This window comes from Pinus tabuliformis, chromosome 2_2, assembly GCF_031772625.1.
Source record: "Pinus tabuliformis cultivar Carrire ecotype Pingquan chromosome 2_2, CPIR1, whole genome shotgun sequence".
Classification (NCBI taxonomy): domain Eukaryota; kingdom Viridiplantae; phylum Streptophyta; class Pinopsida; order Pinales; family Pinaceae; genus Pinus; species Pinus tabuliformis.
In genome coordinates this window covers 232,541,330-232,560,550 of record NC_142300.1, presented here as the reverse complement: position 1 = coordinate 232,560,550, position 19,221 = coordinate 232,541,330, and the positions used below count along the sequence as shown (strand labels likewise).

General features: G+C 38.6%; 1 protein-coding gene across 1 annotated transcript in view; it reads left to right on the top strand.

Annotated features, from left to right (window-relative positions):
- LOC149192167 (nifU-like protein 2, chloroplastic) overlaps positions 1 to 18,963 on the top strand; it is a 169,811-nt gene extending 150,848 nt beyond the window's left edge. The window contains exon 4 of the mRNA XM_089404493.1: positions 18,473 to 18,963. Coding sequence (XP_089260619.1) covers positions 18,473 to 18,661 — 189 coding nt within the window. The 3' untranslated portion in view covers positions 18,662 to 18,963. The remainder of the gene's footprint in view (positions 1 to 18,472) is intronic.
- The last annotated feature ends 258 nt before the right edge of the window (positions 18,964 to 19,221 follow it).

The following is a 19,221-nucleotide window of genomic DNA, read 5'->3' as shown; positions in this document are numbered from 1 at the left end:
GCCTTCTCCAAGTGGACTTGCTTGATGATGAGATTTGCTTGATGACTGGTAGCTTGATGTAGGTCCTGCTTCAACCTGCTCTTCTTTGTAGGTGCCTTTATGTAAGGCTCTTCTTCTAGCTTTGTAGACCTCCTTGATGAATGATGGATTGCATACCCTTCTTGTCCTTGAAGTGATTGAGACATCTAGGGTTGATGCTTCAACTTTGTAGATGCTTCTCCCTTGATGAGTGTTCTTGAGATGCCCTTTCCTTGATGTGTCACCTTAGCTTCGATACCATGTTGAAGAATCTAGGGCAATGTAGTGTAGTGTGATTCTTCGTTACTTGATAACAATTTGTGGGGTATTTTTACTTTTCCTTATTAGCTTACTCTTCTTATTCCTCTTATTAGTGCATATGTGTGTACTTCATCAAACTACTACCAAAACATAAAAAACAAGAACACAAGATGTTGGCTCTCTGCTAGGGCCAAAACCTCTCTTCTTTTGAGAGGAAAACACTTTAGAGAATTTCTCTTATTGAAGCTTCTATTGATCAATGCCAAACCCTAGACCCCTGACAAGAGTATCCTCCAAGCACAAGTCAAGTCCTTCCTTCTTTCTGCACCTTATTTCCCAGCGCTTCGTCCTCCTTCTTCTGGCACTTCGTTCTCGTACTATGATTCTTGTCTAGAGATAGATCTTCCTTGAGTGAGTCTTCTAGATGAGGTGTTCCTCTTCTATCCCTTGCTCAAATATACTTCAACTTTGACCAACCGAGATCCTTTTTGAGTGTATGATTGTTCTGCTGTTTTTCTGCCCTAGTTTTTCATGTGTGGAGAGTACCCTTAGTGAATTAGGGTCTTTCTTCCTTTGCTAGAGAGAGGGGCTTCTTTGCTTGTCTTGGGAGGCCTTGTGAGCCTAGTGACTAGCCCAAATACCAACGAATCTTGCACTGAAATCTTGCTGCTGCTAAAACCGCAGTCTGTCTTCCTTATCCTCGCATGTGTGACTGTTTCTTAGCCCTAGAAACAGTCCCTAACCTTCGCTGAGTTTCCTTCTTTCTTCGTTGCACTTTGGAGACCCTTTAGACTTCCCTTAACTTCCTTTTCTCGGCTTGTCTCCTTGCTGATTTTAGAGCTTGCTTGAATGCGTTATGGAGGAGTGGACAACCTCTATATATAGAGGTCTGTCCCTCCATTTAGGCCGACTTGTCCACTGTTTGCAGGCTGACTTGTCAACTGTTTGTAGGCTGACTTCAGGACTGCTAGGAGGCGGATTTGTTGAGCAGACTTCAGATAGTTTCCATGGTGGTGTAGCATGCTTGAAGGAGCTTCTTGATGGTGCCATTGCATAGGCATAGACTTGACTTTGCTTGGAGGTTTTCCCTTTGACTTTAATATATATTTATACAAGGTGTAACATGCCCTTAAGGTCTTCAACCTTTTCTTTTGACTATTTGATTCACCTATAGCACTTTAAATAGTGCTACACCTATTTCAATGAGCAAGAAACTCATTGACATATATTATAAAAATAATATTTCTTTTCTTGAATAAATACAAATATCAAAAGTACATTTATGAAGACCGAACCTAGTTACATTTCCTTCAACAAAAGATGCATTTATTTTGTCAATGACATATGTTTGATGGACAGTGGTAACTTATAGAAGCCGAATCAAGAGGGAACTAACAACTTCCTTCAATCCCCTTAAAGAAAAAATAATAATTTTCAAGTCTTATGTTGTTTCTTTATGTCACCACTCTTGTTTAGATTTATCTTTATAGATCATTGGTTATTCTTCCTGCATGAGTATTTGAATGATTCTTTCACTAACTTCTTGATGAGGATGTGATCAAGAAAAACAGATCTTGAAGATCATCAGGGTGCAAAATAGTGCAGGAAGAGTAAACTCCAAGAGGAAGTTGGTGCAAGGATAATGAAGGAGCCACTCTCACATCTAGAAAAGAAAGAAAGACCTGCCTCATCACCAGGTATACTTTCATTATGTTTATTTACTTTGCTACTATTGCTCTTGCTCTTGTTCTAGGATCAACAAGTACATTTGATGAATGTGAGAACCAAGTCCTTTGTATCGAGATTGAGGAAGATGTCAAGCCATCCCATGACTTGAGTGGACATGAAGTGGACAAGAGCTGAAGACTTTTGCAAGGACGATGGTTATTGTGAAAATTCTAAAGCTTGCAGAAAATATGTGTTTGGTAAAAGAACTATAGAGTTTAGCTGAGATATAACATTTGAGGAAGATGCATCTCTTTGAAAATCCATAGACACTCCTACTAATGTTGAAAGACAGGATGATGCCTTGGATGCACAATAAGATCCTGAGCTTGAGCTTGATCTTGTTGACGAACCAATGGATCCCATGGTGTCCTTGGATGCTTCTCTATGTGTTAAAAGGAGACCTTTATGGCTTCATGACACCCTTCAAGACGCTGATAAACATGCTGCTCTTAGAGGAACCTTCATAGAGAGCAAGAAACCATGTCGGTTCCAAGGATATGTTGTAGCCATGAGCAACATTATTCAAGTTGAGCCATGCACTTTTGAAGAAGTTGTGAAGGCTCAATTGTGGAAAGATGCAATGGTTGAAGAATATGAGTCCATCATTCAATATGATGTATGGGAATTGATTCTAAGACCACAAGGTAAATTTGTTGTGTCTTCTAAATGGTTGTATAAAATTAAACATGGTGCTAATGGTAGTATTGAAAAATATAAAGCTAGGTTTGTGATCAGAGGGTGTAATATTCCTAATTAGCCATGGCTAATTAGAATATTTGATTTTGCTCAATTGTGTCTTCTATAGTTATTTGTAGATAAAAAGGTGAGGAAAATGGGACATAACTCACTTTTAGAATAAAAAGTCACTTCCTAGTAGCACAACATTGTGACTTAAAGGGGAGCCAAGGGGGCCAAAGGACCACGCAGAGATGGGGCCCACGCAGACACTTGGAGGGACTGCGCAGATGGAAAGGGAACACGTGGCAAGAGGGGATTACGTTGGAGGAGGTGAGCCTTGGGATTGGGAGAGGCCAATGCTATAAAGGAGAGAGGAACCCCCTCATTTTGTGATGAGGATTATGAGCATTTGAGCTAGTCACTTCAACTTGGAGCACATTGGCTGTTTAGCCTGTTTGTAGCACTGTTTAGTGCAATGAGTGTCTTCGTTTGGAGATCTCACCCTTAGCCCTGGGGGACTTCGAGTGCCTACTCGGGCAAGGTATTTTCAGCAGTCTTTTTGCAGTAGTTTTGATCTTTGGCATTGAGGTGGAGCTGAGCATTGGAAGACTGCGCAATCTTGAGAGAGAGGGACGTAGTTCTTCTGGGAGCAGTTCCAGGTTGAGGATTTGTGGAGGAGTTGAGCTGGGATATTGAGCAAGGGTTCAACTCTTGCATATTGGAGGGGTTTGGCAGAGTTTCAGGCAGTATTTTGGAGGATTCTACTCAGTGGCAGCGCAGGGCCTTGAGGGATTGCGTGATTCCCCAAGGAGGCGATTTTTGGGGGTCGGCCATTTCAGAAAAGCTTTCTGGGTTTTCTGAGTAGGGGCAGATTCCAGAGTTTCAGCGTTTTCTGAGGAGGGGAACAACCCCAAATCCTCATTTGATTTCCAACAGTAGCAGCAGCACGACAGTTTTCCAGCAGCATCCATGCAGAGGCCATTCCTTTGTTATTCTGAGTGTATTTTTTCACTTGCTTGGTGCAAGTCGAGGTGCCATTCTTCTAATCACCTCCTGTACTCATTCCATTACTCAGTATAATAAAATGGCTTAGCATTTCTCTCTACATTTCTTGAGTATCTTCTTATATTTCATGCTTATATTATTATATGTTACACCACTGTTATTTTTATCATTTTGAGTTTCTCGGTTATTATATTATTTGTGCGTATTTGGTTGGAGTTTACTAGGATTTGAGGGAAAATCTCTGAAACGGGATATTGCAGTGGTATCAGAACATAGATCTGGCTCAGCCTGTGGAGCTAGCAATTTATGACACCGGGGAAAAGCCCTACATCTGTTACAGAGTTAGGAGATACAGAGATGTTGGGCGTAGGTTGGAGAACACCTACGGAGAGGGAGACTGTGTTCCGGTGGTGGACGCAGAACAGGAGGAGCCTGTGGTGGACGCAGAGTAGGAGAATCCGATGGCAGATGATGACGGGAAGAAATTTGTGGACATGCTCCTCAAATCAGTGCAGGATCTGTCGAGGCAGATCGAGGTGATGGGGCAGAGATTCACGGCAGTGGAGGCTAGACAGCGTGAGAGCCCACAAGTTTTCCAGGTTGGAGAGGGATCGGGTGCATCTCACCATTTGCCAGAGTAGGGTGCCACTCAGCGTGATACTACTTAGCAAGTGGCCTCACATGCCCCTATACGCTCTACCATGCCCACTTTCCTAGGAGCAGATACGAGGGCTGGAGCACAGCAGGAGGCAGAGCACGGTCATATAGGCGACTATTTTGCGGAGTACCAGGCCTATGGGTAGGAGTTCAAGGATGCTCTCTCATTCAGAGACTTTGTTCAGCTCCAGCGGGATAGTAGACCCCGCGACCATCACAGAGGATACTGGCATTATCACGATGGAGACACCCACCGCACTACTAGTAGATTTCACTTGCCTACATTTGATGGCTCATCAAACTGTTTGGCAAGGTCTTGGGTGGAGAAGCTGGACATCTATTTCCAGCTTAACCAGATGTCGGATACAGAGGCCATCAAGGTGGCGACATTACATTTGGATGGTGATGCCCAAGATTGGTGGTTCCATGGGATGGTTACACTCGGGCATTCCACAGCGACGGCGTATGCTGAGTTCACTAGGAGATTGATGGAGAGGTTTGACCGGAGGGATCCAGAACAACACTTTGTTGAGCTGACAAGGCTCAAACAGACAGGGAGCCCAGAGACCTACATTGCGGACTTTTTGAGGGTTTTAGTGATGGTGCTAGATCTATCCATGGCACGCAGGATCTACATGTATGTTGAGGGGTTAGCAGAGCCACTTCGGGGTCTAGTCAAATCCGCTAGACCAACCACCCTTCAGGATGCTATTAGCAGGACCCGGGACTTACAGGATGTCTTACCCAGGACCCAGACACCTTATCCCCAGCGACAGGCTTTTCAGCCTAAGGGGAAGGATGTGAGGATTCCGCCTCCGAAGGGGAATCCAGGACAGGTACAGATTGATGATGATGCCAGGAGGGAGTTGAAGAAGAAGCAGTTGTGCTTCACTTGTCAGGAGCTGTGGGCACTAGGACATAGATGTGTTGTTGGAAAAGCACATTTAATTGAGGTCTTTTCCGAGAGCAGCGGGGAAGAGGATGAGGAGGATGATGTGGAGTTAGGAGATAGTCATGCCATGCAGGGTCCCTTGCTGCCTCCACTAGCAGCAGCAGGTGGTGCAGCTTTTGCACCTACTGGAGGAGCCCTCGCAGCATTGCGAGGAGTTCCCAAGTATTTGATGCTGCACGTATGGGGGACAATACGTGGCGAGCGAGTGTCAGTTTTGGTTGACAGTGGGGCCACCCACAACTTCATCGATGCACAGATGGTTGAGCGGAGAGGTATACTGACATAGAGCTTCGATGGATTTTTAGTTTTGGTCCCAGGAGATCAGACCATGGTGTGTGCTCGTTATGTTCCAGAGTTATCAGTGACGATGGGCACCTACACACTGACTGATCACTTCTTCGTGGTCAATATTCCGGATACCAACATAGTACTGGGTGTTCAGTGGCTTATCACTCTAGGGAAGGTCACTACAGATTGGAAGGCCCTAGAGATGGAGTGGGATGATGAGAAGACAGGGAGGCATGAGAAGATATGGGGACAACACACATACCCGCCTCAGACTGTTTCAGCTCATCAGATGGAGGCAGTCTTCCGGAAGGGAGACATAGAGTGGGCAGTGGAACTGCGTGCATCAGAGGCAGGGACTACAGGGTAGACGACGCACCCAGAGATACAGGCCATCCTTGACCGGTATGCCATAGTGTTTGGGGAGTGTTGTCACACAAATTGTCACGACAACGCTTAGACCGGGGGCTGTCACCCTGATCCCCGGTTTCTCCGTTTAAGCCTGTCTCCCGCGGCTAAGAGGGGTAGACCCTATGGGACAATGGATGACCAATTGTGGATCAGTTGGGTTGGGAGACACGAGGGGAAACAAGCACTTAATTGATTTTATTAAGTTAATAGACCAGTGCCTTATGGAGTTAATGACTGAATGATTATTTATCAAATGCTTGCAGACATATGAACTCATTAACAATAATTTACCATCAAATAACTCAAACAAAGATTAATTTTTACCAAATGCGAGATAATCGATAAATGCTCAATGGTTTAACGATATTCCAGCGATTAAAATTCGAAAGATTAAACGCTTTAAATAACCACGTAATTTTAAATGCTAACCAGTTATCAATTTCATACAGCTAATTTTCAAATGGAGATTCAAGCATGTTTAACCACATAAAAAATGATAAATTTCAATCCCACATCAAAATTTTAGTCTCAGCAGAAAAGATATATTGCAAACGTGACAAATCCTTGAGCCAAGACTGAATCTGGCAAAATATTTCCGAAATATTTTTATATTTTCAAATAAAACAAAAATAAGCTAAGCAAAAACTAGATTCTAAGTAAAAGTAATTTAAATCTAAATAAAAATTTAAACTATGGAACAAAATAAAAGTCTAAAGATTATTTTTCATGCTTTTTTGATTTTTATGATTAAGATCTAACTTTAAACAAAATTAATTCTATTTAAAAAAAATAAAAAATCTAAAGCTAAACAAAAACTTAAAATTTAAAATTGAACTAAGCTAACATAAAGATTTAATTCCTAAAAACTAAAAATCTAAATATACTAACCGTAAGACTAACTATGCTAAATACAAAATAAAAACACTAACACCTAAAAGAAAATGAAAATTGAATTTTTTTTTTTTAATTAATTAATTAAATTTTTTGTTTTTATGATTTTAAAATTTAAAATTAAAAAAAAACTTAAACATAACTGAAAGAGATCGATCTAAAGTTCTAAAATCTAAACAAAAAAAATGAAATCTAATGAATCCTAAATGAAATGTTAATAAAACATGTGAACTAAAATGAAGCGTATATAATAAAATGAAATCTAAAAAAAAAAGAACTAATTCTAAACCCTACCGTGCATAAAAGAAAAATCTTTATTTGTTTTAGCGTGCATTGTGTGTGCAGGTGAGCTCCACGGAGGATGCAGGGTACGGAAGAGAGCAAATGTGGCTGTGGAGAGGAGAGGTAGAAGGATCAGCGGGAGAGCTGGAGGAAGATGGACGCAGGTAGCAACAATGACTGCGTGGAGTTGGACAGCGACGGTTGAAAGGAGATTGGGCAGTGTAGGGGAGGTATCAGCCAGTGGGTGAGGGACTTCGACAACAATACGTGGGCAGGCAACGGATGAGCAAGGAGTTGAATGCCACGTACAAGAGCAGAGAAGACATAGTTTAGCAATGGTGAGAGCTGAAGCTACGTGGGCAGTGTGAAGGAATCGTAGGAATTGGATGACCACATGTTTTGAAGGGAGTGAGGACGGCTTAGTTTTGAATGCTGGATTGAACAAAGGATTGAACGTTGGCAGCACTTCTAAATGGAGGAAAACGCAACCCCTTTTTTTTATGACAATAAAGTGGAGAATGCGGATTTGACTGCATGAGGAGAAAAATAGGATTGCATGGGCAGTGTTGCAACAATCCGCGTGAAGAATGATGGCAGCGTAAGGAGAAGCTGGGATGACTGCGAAAATGTGTATAAAATAGAATGCAGCTTTGCCTCAAAAAATTTCAAAATGTCCCTGTAACACAATTAAACCTGTGACACAATGAAACCTTGAGCAATAGCAAGGAGCTGATCAAACGCTCGGAAATCTTTAAAAGACCCTGCAACCTGTAATGGAAAGATAAACACCCAGAGAATATATATGCAAAAACTAAAACCTTGCAAACCAGCTACAATATTTACAGTTCTATGACTCTACAACAGCCAGATTTGTCAGTGGTCCTCAATAATATTTTCAGAATTTCAGATTTACTATGAGATACTTCAGAAATCTCTCTTGCAATTAAAAAAAATAAAAATAAATGATAGACCCAGAATCGAAACTGGTTGGGCTCTACAAGAAAATGCTTTTTCTCGAGTTGGTTGGTTCAGCTGAGAACTTCCCCAAACGCCCAATGATCCTTACAATTTAGATTTTCTTGCACAGCTCACTTCAACTATCAACTAAGAGGGAAAAAACAGTAGTAAAATCCAAATCTAATGGAGATACCAGCCATTATTTTCAGAAAGTTTATTACCATTTAAACCTTAGTGAGTAAACAAGATACCTGTGTTCAACATCACTCTTCACCAAGCTATTACTAATGGCTGAAAATAAGTTTATGCAGAAAATAAAGCAGCTTACAACATTTTAGGAGAGTAAGACCAGCAGATTTCAACTCTAAATTCTTTCTTTATTGCACAAGAAAAAGATTACAAGAGAGCTTTCTTCAGCACAAGACTCACAGATCGAATGATCTCAAATGAACCCTAGCACCTTATTTAAAGGAAAAATTCCCAACGGCTAGTTCAAGTGATCCATGTCAAAATGATCTCGACCGTCGATGAGGATCAAGATATCTTTTAATCTCATCCGTCGAAATTTTAATAAATTAAAAATTAAAATTTTGCATTTGTTTTCCCAAAATTTCGACTTATTTTATTATTACTTTATTATTATTTTTATCTATTTTTTGATTTTTTAATTTTCTTAATTTTTATTTTTGGATCCCCAAACTTAGTCTTTGGAAAAATCACCTAGGACCTAGGACTTAGGACTTATGAGGGGATTAAAACATTTTCTAACCCTCAAGACACTTTACATCATGACTTTTACAATTTTACATCTCAAGGGGGAAAACCCATTTGACATAGACCCTCATAAACCACCTAGTTCTGCGATCAAATATAATCTAATAGATCAACGCACTAGGATTCCCCTAAGATTTTAATGACAATTCATTCTGGCTTTGGGGTTAGGCTGAAGGAAAACTCTGCCGATCATGGATCGGTGAGACAAAAAACCTTCCGGAACGTAGATTATCACTAAAAAATGAGGTCCACCTAGGCAATTTACATATATGACTCATCTCTGCTAAGATTATTTACAATTTATACATGTAGACTGGGTTTGCAACATAACACAATTAGATTGATGATGGAAGTTGAATGGCACGGACACATCGATCAAGCGCTATCCCTTTTGCGAAAAAAAGGGGTGTACTGCTATGGGTAGTTGACACGTAGTGGTCAACATCTGGCTCTACTTGGGGACACGTTGCTGCACTGTAGGAATGTGAGAATCCAGAATCCGCACTCACGCAACACACAACCAAAAATAAGTAGCGTCCATCCAAAAATCATCATATAACATTAAGCACATGAAAGATATAAGATCTTCATTTATTAACTATCTAGTAACAAGGAAAGTAAATCTAATCTTAAAACAGAAATAAAATGTTGAAATGACAAGGAGTAGGGTTAGAAATACAATACAGAGGATGCCCCTTGGCATCAGATATCATCTTTGAAGAACAACTTGAGCTTTTGGCCATTTGTAGGTAGATCAAGTGGTTCGCCATCCAATCTGCTCAAGTGGAATGAGTTTGGTCCAGCGATATCTCGAATGATGTACGGTCCCAGCCACAAACTGTCGAACTTCTTATGTTTTCCTGGTTTTTCATTCTCGCGATCCCAAAGAAGTACCATATCTCCCAACTGCAAAGACCTAGATCGAAAGAATTTATCAAAGATTTTCTTAATGTTAGATTGATTTTTACATATAGCATCAAAAGCTGTCCTACGAGCTTTATCTAACTCCACAATCTGATCTATTCTATTCTGAACAACATCTTTATTAGTAGAAAAATGTTGAAGGAGTTGATAAGCTGGCAATTTCAGGTGCACAGGTAAGGTTACATCCAAGCCATAAACTAATTCAAAGGGAGATTTACCAGTAGCTTTCTTCTTAGTGATCCTATCTGCCCATAAAGCATACTTGATTTTTCTATCCCATGATCTCTTATTATTTCCTACTATCTTCTTGATAATGGTTATGAGATTCTTGTTACTTGATTCAGCCAGACCATTACCTTGAGGATAGTAATTTGATGAATGAGATAAGATAATGCCATAAAACAAAAAGATGAAAACTCTAAAGAACTAAAAGCCTTGACATTATCAGTAGTGATCTTAGCAGGGACACCAAATCTAGTAATGATATTATTTTCAATGAAATCTATAATAACCTTTTTAGTGGCATTCTTAGCAGGAATGGCTTCAACCCATTTAGTGAAATAATCAGTAGCAATCAAAATCCATGAGTAGCCATTGCTAGAATTTTCATGGAACTTTCCTCTGAAGTCCAGACCCCAATGCTGAAAAGGTGCCTCTACAATGACAGGTTGCAAGGGCAGGGCAACAAGCTTCTGTTTCCCAGTGAACAGTTGACAGGCTTGACAAGTCCTAACAAACTTATGCACATCAGAAAAAATTGAAGGCAAATAATAACCAGCTCTCATAATTTTGTGGGCGGTAGTTCTAGCAGCATAATGACCACCACAAAATCCTGAATGAAACTCAGAGATTAATTTCTTGGACTCAATTTCATCGACACACCTAAGCACTATGCCCTTAGGATTTCTCCACCCAAGGCCATCCTTCATAAGGCAATACTTAGTGGCTTTTATTCTAAGAGCCCTTCTCTTATGAGCAGCTAAATGGTTAGGACATGTAAGATTCATCAAGTAATAAACAATGTCCTTGTACCACTCATGCTCTCCTAATCTTTGCAACTCCGACGAAGATAGATCGCTAAGACAAAACAAACCAAGAGTCTTTTCGTTACTTTTAGTCAACATTTGAGCCAAACCTTGGCCTTTGACTAGCTTGGTGGGTCTGATCTCTAAATCATATTCTTGTATTTTAGTAACCCACCTAGCGCGAGTCCCTAAGCAATCGGTTTGAGTTAATATATCTTTAACAGTAGAATGTGGGACGAAAGCAATGATTTTAGAATAACCCACATAAGTTTTGAAGTGCTTAAGAGACTTGACCAGGGCATAAGCTTGCTTTTCCATGGTATTGTACTTCAATTCGGAATTTTGAAGCGCTCTACTCATGAAAGCAATAGGCTGCTCGTGACCATCTTTATTTTTTTGTAACAGGACACCAGCAATGGTATCTTCGGAAGCGAAAGAAAAAATCATGAAATCCTTGGAATAATCAGGACTAACTAAGACAGGAGCTCTTGCAATAGCGCATTTGATTTCTTGAAAAGCCTTTTTGCCGTCTTCTTGCCAAACAAATTTCGCATCTTTCTTCAGAAGACTTTGAATAGGCTTAGCTATTTCTGCATAATTTGGAATAAACCTTCTAAGAAAATTTGTCTTTCTAAGGAAAGACTGAAGGGATTTAAGATTATGAGGAAGAGGAATCTTTTGGATTGCTTCAATTCTTTCAGGATCAATTCTGATTCCATCCTTAGAAATGATATGGCCAAGTAATTTCCCTTTGGTTACTCCAAAAACAGACTTAGCTGGATTCAAAGAAATCCCGTATTCTCTACATCTATCGAAAACCTGCCTAAGATGATTTATATGACTTATACCATCTTTAGAAAATACAGTAAGATCATCTTGGTAAATCTCAATAAATTTCCCGATTAACCCCTTGAAGGCATAATCCATAGCCCTTTGAAATGTAGCCCCAATGTTGGTTAATCCAAATGGCATTCTAATGTATTCAAAAGTACCCCATGGTGTGGTGAATGTGGTTTTATGACGATCTTCCTTTTTAACCCATACCTGATTGTACCCAGAAAAACCATCTAGCAACGACATTATTCCAGAATCGGTTACTCTTTGCAATAAAGTATTCATGTTTGGCAAAGGGTAATTATCTTTCTTGCATGCTAGATTAAGATTCCGAAAATCAATACAAAGCCTTATCGTACCGCTCTTTTTCCTAACAATCACCAAATTTGACCACCATGTCGAATGCCTTGTTTGAGCGATAATTCCTGCTGCAAGCATTTTCGCAAGCTCTTTCTGAACCAAAGGGGCTAACTTAGGATTAATCTGCCTAAGTTTCTGGCGAAAGGGTTTAGCATTTTCATCTTTTAAGGGGATAGTATGTTCCATGACATCTTCCCTATAGCCCTTTAATTCATCATAAGAAAAAGCCAAAACATCTCGATACTCGCGAAGTAAATTAGTTAACTTTTTTCTTTCCTCCACACTAGTACCTTTACCAATTTTAACAATCTTTGGGTCCTCAGAAGTACCAATGTTTATCTCGAGATATTCGCCTAGGTCCATTTTATTTTCCTCTCTCAACTTTGTGGCATCATGACGATCAAAGTGTTGCTCAAAGGAAACCACATTCCTAGGAGTAGGATTTATGATATGCTCATGATTTAAAGATCCATCCTCCTCAGAATCTATCTGGAAATCTTCAAACTCATCCAGACTATTAAGAAAACGAATGACTTGTTTTTCATCATTAAAGACTTGCCAATGCTCTGAGTTATTTGGAACAGATGGTCTAAATATTACTTCCATTTTGATCTTATCCTTAATTAACTCATCAGATAACTGGAAAGTAGTAGCAGCTACGACAAGCTCATCTGCCAAACTATTTTGCTCTCTTGGGATAACTTCAAGGTCAAGGGCATCAAAAGGTTCCATAGTATCCCACACAGCATTTCAATAATTCCTTAATCTTTGATTTTTACATGTGAATTTATTTTTAAGCTGCATGATAATTAAATCAAAATCCCCCTTAATGCTAAGCAACTTAATTTTCAAATACTTTGCCAATTCAAGACCCAACAATAAAGCCTCATATTCAGCGACATTGTTGGTTGCTTCAAATTCTAATCAATAGGAAAACTTGAAAATGTGATCAAAGGGAGATTGAAGCACTATTCCAGCACCCTTACCATGCCTAGACGATGCACCATCAAAGTACATGTACCAAACTCTATCTTTGAGATCCTTAATCTTATCATTAGGAGGAATTATGAAATTAGACATGATAGCGTAATTCCCAATGTTAGATTGCTCTTTGATTATCTCATTGTGAGGTCTCTTAGGATCTTCCACATGGAATTTTCTTTCGGGCTCTCTATTAAGTCTTACAAAACCATCACCTCTAGGAGAAGGGATCATAGCATATGACCAATTCATTTGAATACTTCCTCCTAAATCAGAGGCCCACTTTTTGGATAAAAGCATACCCCAGGCCTCAGGCACATCAACAACAACAATATCCATAACAATCATGATGTTTGGGTAAACTGATAGATGAACTTGTAAATCTTTGATCAAACCATGCACTTCAATTTTCTTAGAATCCTTCTAGAAACTCTTAAGTTAAGCTGTTCCATGACCCTTTTAGTCATTACATAAGCTGATGCACCAGAATCCAACATGCAATTATTCAATTTATATCCATTAACTAACAAGGTGATAAAGAAACGCTGGTGATCTTTGTTATCCGCATCTAAGCTTTGCAAATATATGGGAGCATCGTGATAGTCAACTTCTTGGGTCTTCTCTTGAGAAATTTTTACTTGAGGACCTTGAATAGCTTTTAGTAACTTATCTCTTTGGGAAGGGATTTTAGCAATCTCGGAGACAGGAACCCAGATTTTCGCATTGTTAAACCAACTTCCCAAATCGACATCTAATCCAGAGTTTAAACCAGGGTTAAAGGTTCGAGGGGGAATTTGATTCCCGCTTTGATCTTTATCTCTTCTTTGATAGGTTAAACCTTTATCTCTAGCAATTTCCATGATTTGCTCTGCAGAGGGTTTTTCACCATATAACCTAGCCAAAATGTCATCTTCATTTTCAAGGTTATTTATACTAAAAGCTGATGAAGGATTCATAACGTCACGACTATTTTCCTTGACCTCTATCCAATCATCCATAGACAAAGGAAACTTGTTACCTACTACATTTATTTGATCACCTGCGCCAAACATTCCATTATCTAAAATTCTTCCAATGATGTGACAAGTGGCCTCTTCATGAAGAGCATCACAAACCCGACAGTAAGGAGGAGCATTATTGACCAAATTAGTTAACGGATTAGGAGGTCTCTGCTCACTAGATTGACCCTTCTTTTGCTAATTGTTATTTCTATTATTATTATTTCGAGGTTGGAAATTTGTCCTCAAAGCTTGTCGATGAAAAAGGTTTGATCTCTTTTTTAGTTTCAAATGTCTTCTCATCCCAGAACAATCATCTTCGTCGATACAAGTTGATATGATCTTCTAAGTGACAAACAAAGCTGTCGCACTGAGAAGGGATCAGACCATCCTAGATTAATCTTCTGTGGAATATTCTGATCACTGGAATTTTGTAACGAATCATCATCATAGGACTAGATTGAGGTTACATCAATATTCTTTGGAACATCGGTTTGTTGTTTCTATTATGAATGATTCTGATACGTAGCATGGTTGAGTTGTCTACTCTCATGATTCAAATGTCGATGGGGAACTTTTTTGGTTTGACTTTCCCTTATTAAGTACGTGGAAATTTTTTGATTTACTTTAGGTGACGATGTTGTTGAATTGGTTACAAAACCTTCACTTGGGGTGTTTATCATCTGAACTGCAACATCTAAGTGCATCTTTTCTTCAACTAGTTTGCATTCTTCTTGAGTTATGATATTCATTGGATCGGTATTCATTCCCTTATCTTCAACTTGGACTGTTACGACTAGAGATTTCGATACTTCTTCTTGAGTAAATTGTTTTAACTTGTCTTTTAATGCTTTCTTATCATCCTTAAGTTTCTTAATTTGAGTGAGTAGATTTTGATTATGGTTTCTCAGACGTAAAAGTTCTTTGATTTATGATTTATCAACCTTATTTTCAGTGTTTTGACTTTTAAGTTTTTCATCTTTTAGATCTCTGATTTGTTCTTATAAATTTTTATTAAGGTTTTTTAAATGTAAATTTTCCTCTTCTTGTTCTGATAATTGCTACTTGAGTTCCTTCTTTGTGACTTTCGTCTCTTGACTTGTGCAATTAATTTTTCAATGTGGTCCTTGAGGCGAGAAATTTCTTTGTCCTTTTCCATTACTTGTTTGTAATGAATATATGGAAGATCTTCATATTCCTGTTGTAACACTTTATTGTTTTGCTAAAGTTTGGCTATTTTGCCATTCTCTTGATCTTCTAGCTGCGATTTCTTGTTACATTGGATTACATCGTTTTGTAGGGGTGATAATGGGCGTTTATATTGTAATTTGGATTCCGTTTTCTTCATTTCCTTATTAAAATTTGTATGTTGCTGCCTAATTGTTGCCATTAATTGTTTCATATCTCTTGCTAATGATTGTTTTTCTGTATCACTTAGACATTCAACTAAAGTAAAAAAATTTGTAACATTTTGTGCAGACGATGTTTTGATTTCTGAATGACTCTTGACAATTAGGATATCCTTTTGAACAAAAAGGACATATTGAAAAGAAACCCATAATTTTTTTTCCCAAATAACCCTAATTCCACTAACTTCCTTTTAAATTTTGTTTTCCTAATGACTTACTTGATATTTTCCCTTTACTTTATAAAGTATAACCCCCCCATCTCTCTCTCTCTCTATATATATAGATATATATATTAGCAGTTTGTTTTTCTTTTTAATTATTATAAACCTTCACTTATTAACTTCCCCTGTGCTTCAAAACTTGTTTACCTCTAGTGCTTCAAAACTTCTTTATGATTCAAAATGATCTATTTTCCTAAATAATTTCTTTATTTAAAATTTAAATAACTCGTTACTTCCTTTAAACGTTATATTTTTTTTAAGACGTTGATGTAATTTTTTAAAATTTCTTTAAACTTCACAAATGGTCGATTTTCCTGCCCTCAACCATCACAATCTTCCCTCGAGTAGCGTTTAGTACTATATCACTTGATTTGATTAAATCGATACCTTGTATGAACAGATCACCACAACAGGGAATTAAAGGGGTTTCTTTGAACTAGATTTTGTCCCTATGTGTGGCCAAAGTGGTGGATTTGTTTAATTACGACAGAATGGCGTCCACTATTTGGATTGAATGGGTGGCAGATGGTCAGAATTGTTGATTGTAGTGTGACAACGGTCGGTGGTGTTGTTTTTCGACGAATGTGGAGGCAGTGTAATTAAAATACTTCCCTATGGCTCGACGACGGATGTGGCTACAAAACTACAACAATCGAGAGTTGGAGGCAGGGCCTGTTGGTCGCTGGTTGATCGGCTTGTTGTGGAGGCGCTCGCCACAGTGCGCGTTGCGACGACGGAAGCTCGCACGATGGCGCCCACAACTGCCAAGGAAACAAAGCAGCTACAAGTGACTTGGTTATCGTTATCGGCTGGCTCAGGCCATGTTATTGATGGCGACTTTGGTGGCTTGGGTGGCATTGTTGGTAGTGGCTCGGGCTGTAGCTACCTGAGCACCGTTGTTGGTGGCGGTTGAGCAATGGCATCTACGGAAATTTGAACGGTGGTGAGGGTGGCGTCCTCGATGACAACTCCTCTTTTGTCGAGGGCGACGACTAGGTTACTGATGGTTCCGATGAATCAGAGTCGAACACCATGTTTGGCCTATGAATGCTCGAATAGGTGAGCAGGTAAGAATAGGTAATTTTTATTTGTTTATTATTATTATTATTATTATCTTTTATATGAACTATTTTTTTAAATAATATATATATATATATTTGTATTTATATATGCTCTTTTTTATATAGAAATTTTGACTTATTGTTATTTTTTTAATATTCTTTTTTTAAATGGTCAATGGCCAACTGGCGGATTGGAGACCCTCCAAAAGCTTGTAGTGAAACGCTTCAACGACAACGAAGTTGACGGATTTTGATGGCCAAAGATCTGGATCAGAGAACGAGCTCTGTGCAGCGGTGAAGCGGCCAAGGGATCGAACTGCTCTGATACCAAATGAAACGAACAAAGTTCCTTCTTCAGATTAATTACTCCAGAAGTCTTGGAATATAAAGATATCCATGTGGATACAAATATTATATATTAAATGTGTCAATAAGATTGATACAAATGAGAGTGAGAGGTCTGCTTATAAACTATGCAGGTGCTTCTTCATGGAGAGTCATGTCTCATTTAGACATGACTCTTCAACCTAATTACTAATTAACTAATCGTTATTAATTGTTATCATTTACATTATTTGCTATATATTTATTCATAACATTTGGTTTTTTACATCACAAACACGTGGCTAGCCTCTTTTCCATAAATAATGGGGGCTGACGTGGTATTCTCCTGAACTATAGGTGTGAAAACAAGGTCAACTTCTGAGTGGCATCATTTTTGCATACGGACTTGACGTGCTTCTTGTGCCGTTGGAAAGGTCTCTGTGTGTAGAATAAAGCGTCGTTTGATGCCTCAAAAATGCTTCAGAAAGTTTCAGATTGCGTTTCGCCAAACTAGGTTCCATTGGTAAAAACTGCCCCGTGAGCTAATTACTCCATTTTTTCCACTCCAAATGCATCGAGATGGATGGCAAACAATTTAATGATCCAATTCAGATCATGAAGTAATATCTACAATTCTTTAGGCTATTTTGATAATTCTAGGAAAGTTGCTATATCTATTGTGATGTTGTTAATATATATGAATCGTTTTACTCACTTCATCTCCCATTGTATTGCTGTTTCAACATGCAAGGTCGTCATAGGTGGCTGATGGTGTTACCCTAATTCCATGGATTGTGAACATATCTTCATATCAAAATATGTAGAAGGTGTTCCAGAAAAAGATGCCACCTTCTACATATTTTCAAGAATAGAAGTGAGTAATAGCTGAAAATGCAATAGTATGGAATAAAACAGACTATAAATTTGTCACATTGCAAGGTGTTAAAATACTTTCAGTATCAACTACCATTGAAGGTATTTGAGCAGGGTGGAGATATTTAGATGTTGTAAGGCTGCTCCCAAGAAACCTGGGTTACTTAAAAGAAGATTTAGGCGTTGGATGGAAATTTCTGTATATTTAAAGAACCTATAGAATGCGCAGGGATTGCTAATGACAAGTGAGTTTTGAGTTGCCACTGTAGCTTCTTAATTGTAATGTAAGTAGAACTTTCGGATGCTTCCAAGAAATACTGATTACTTATGATTACATAGAAGATTTAGTGCTAGATGGGAATTTATCATTATTTAAAGAAGCCAAAGAGTGGACAAGGATTGCTAATGATAAAGTGAGTGTTGAGTTGCCACTATAGTTTCTCACTTGTATGTGATATTTCACTTTCTTCCAGATATAATATATATGCCGTTTACAGAAAAATCAACTTGTAGATACATTTAATCCTCTTCTATATATGTCTAATTCAACTTGTATTGTCCAGGTTCTTGAAGAAATAAGGCCTTATCTTGTGGGCACGGGCGGTGGGGAGCTTGAACTGGTAGAAATTGAGGATCCAATAGTAAAAGTGAGGATTGGTGGACCAGCAGCAGGAGTTATGACTGTGCGTGTTGCAGTCACACAAAAGCTACGTGAAAAGATCCCTGCAATCGCAGCAGTCCAACTGTTATAAACTGGAGCTTATCTCTGTATGTTGGAAGTTGGAGATGATTTAAAATCATCCACCTGTATCTATAAAATGATTGTAAAGTAAATTACTTTTCAATTACTTCTATTTGGTTCGATAGATGTCTACTACAAGTAGAGTAGCAATTACGTGTAGTCAGTACCATTTATAATAAAACGATTTGTAAATCTTTACACATCAAGTCCATTATGACTGAACAGTAATGTCAGCCCGAAAGTCTCTGTTTTGGTGGGCCACTCATACCATTTTTCCAAGTTATTATATTTAATAAAAACCTACTTATATTCCGTTTTTGAGCATCATGCTGGTTTTCCTTTAGCTCATAGTAATCAAGGTTATCAACCTCTGCAGGGACGAGCTTTTACTCCATATAAATCTTGATTTTTTATTAGAGGCAGTCTCAAGTCCAGTTAAACAACATAGATTCAATATTGACAAAGCATATGTCTTATGTGATTCGTTCAAGGAAACGTTTGAAGATAACACATTTATTTTGTGTCACATAGGATGAGGTAACATAGCATATTTGACTTAGATTTTATAGA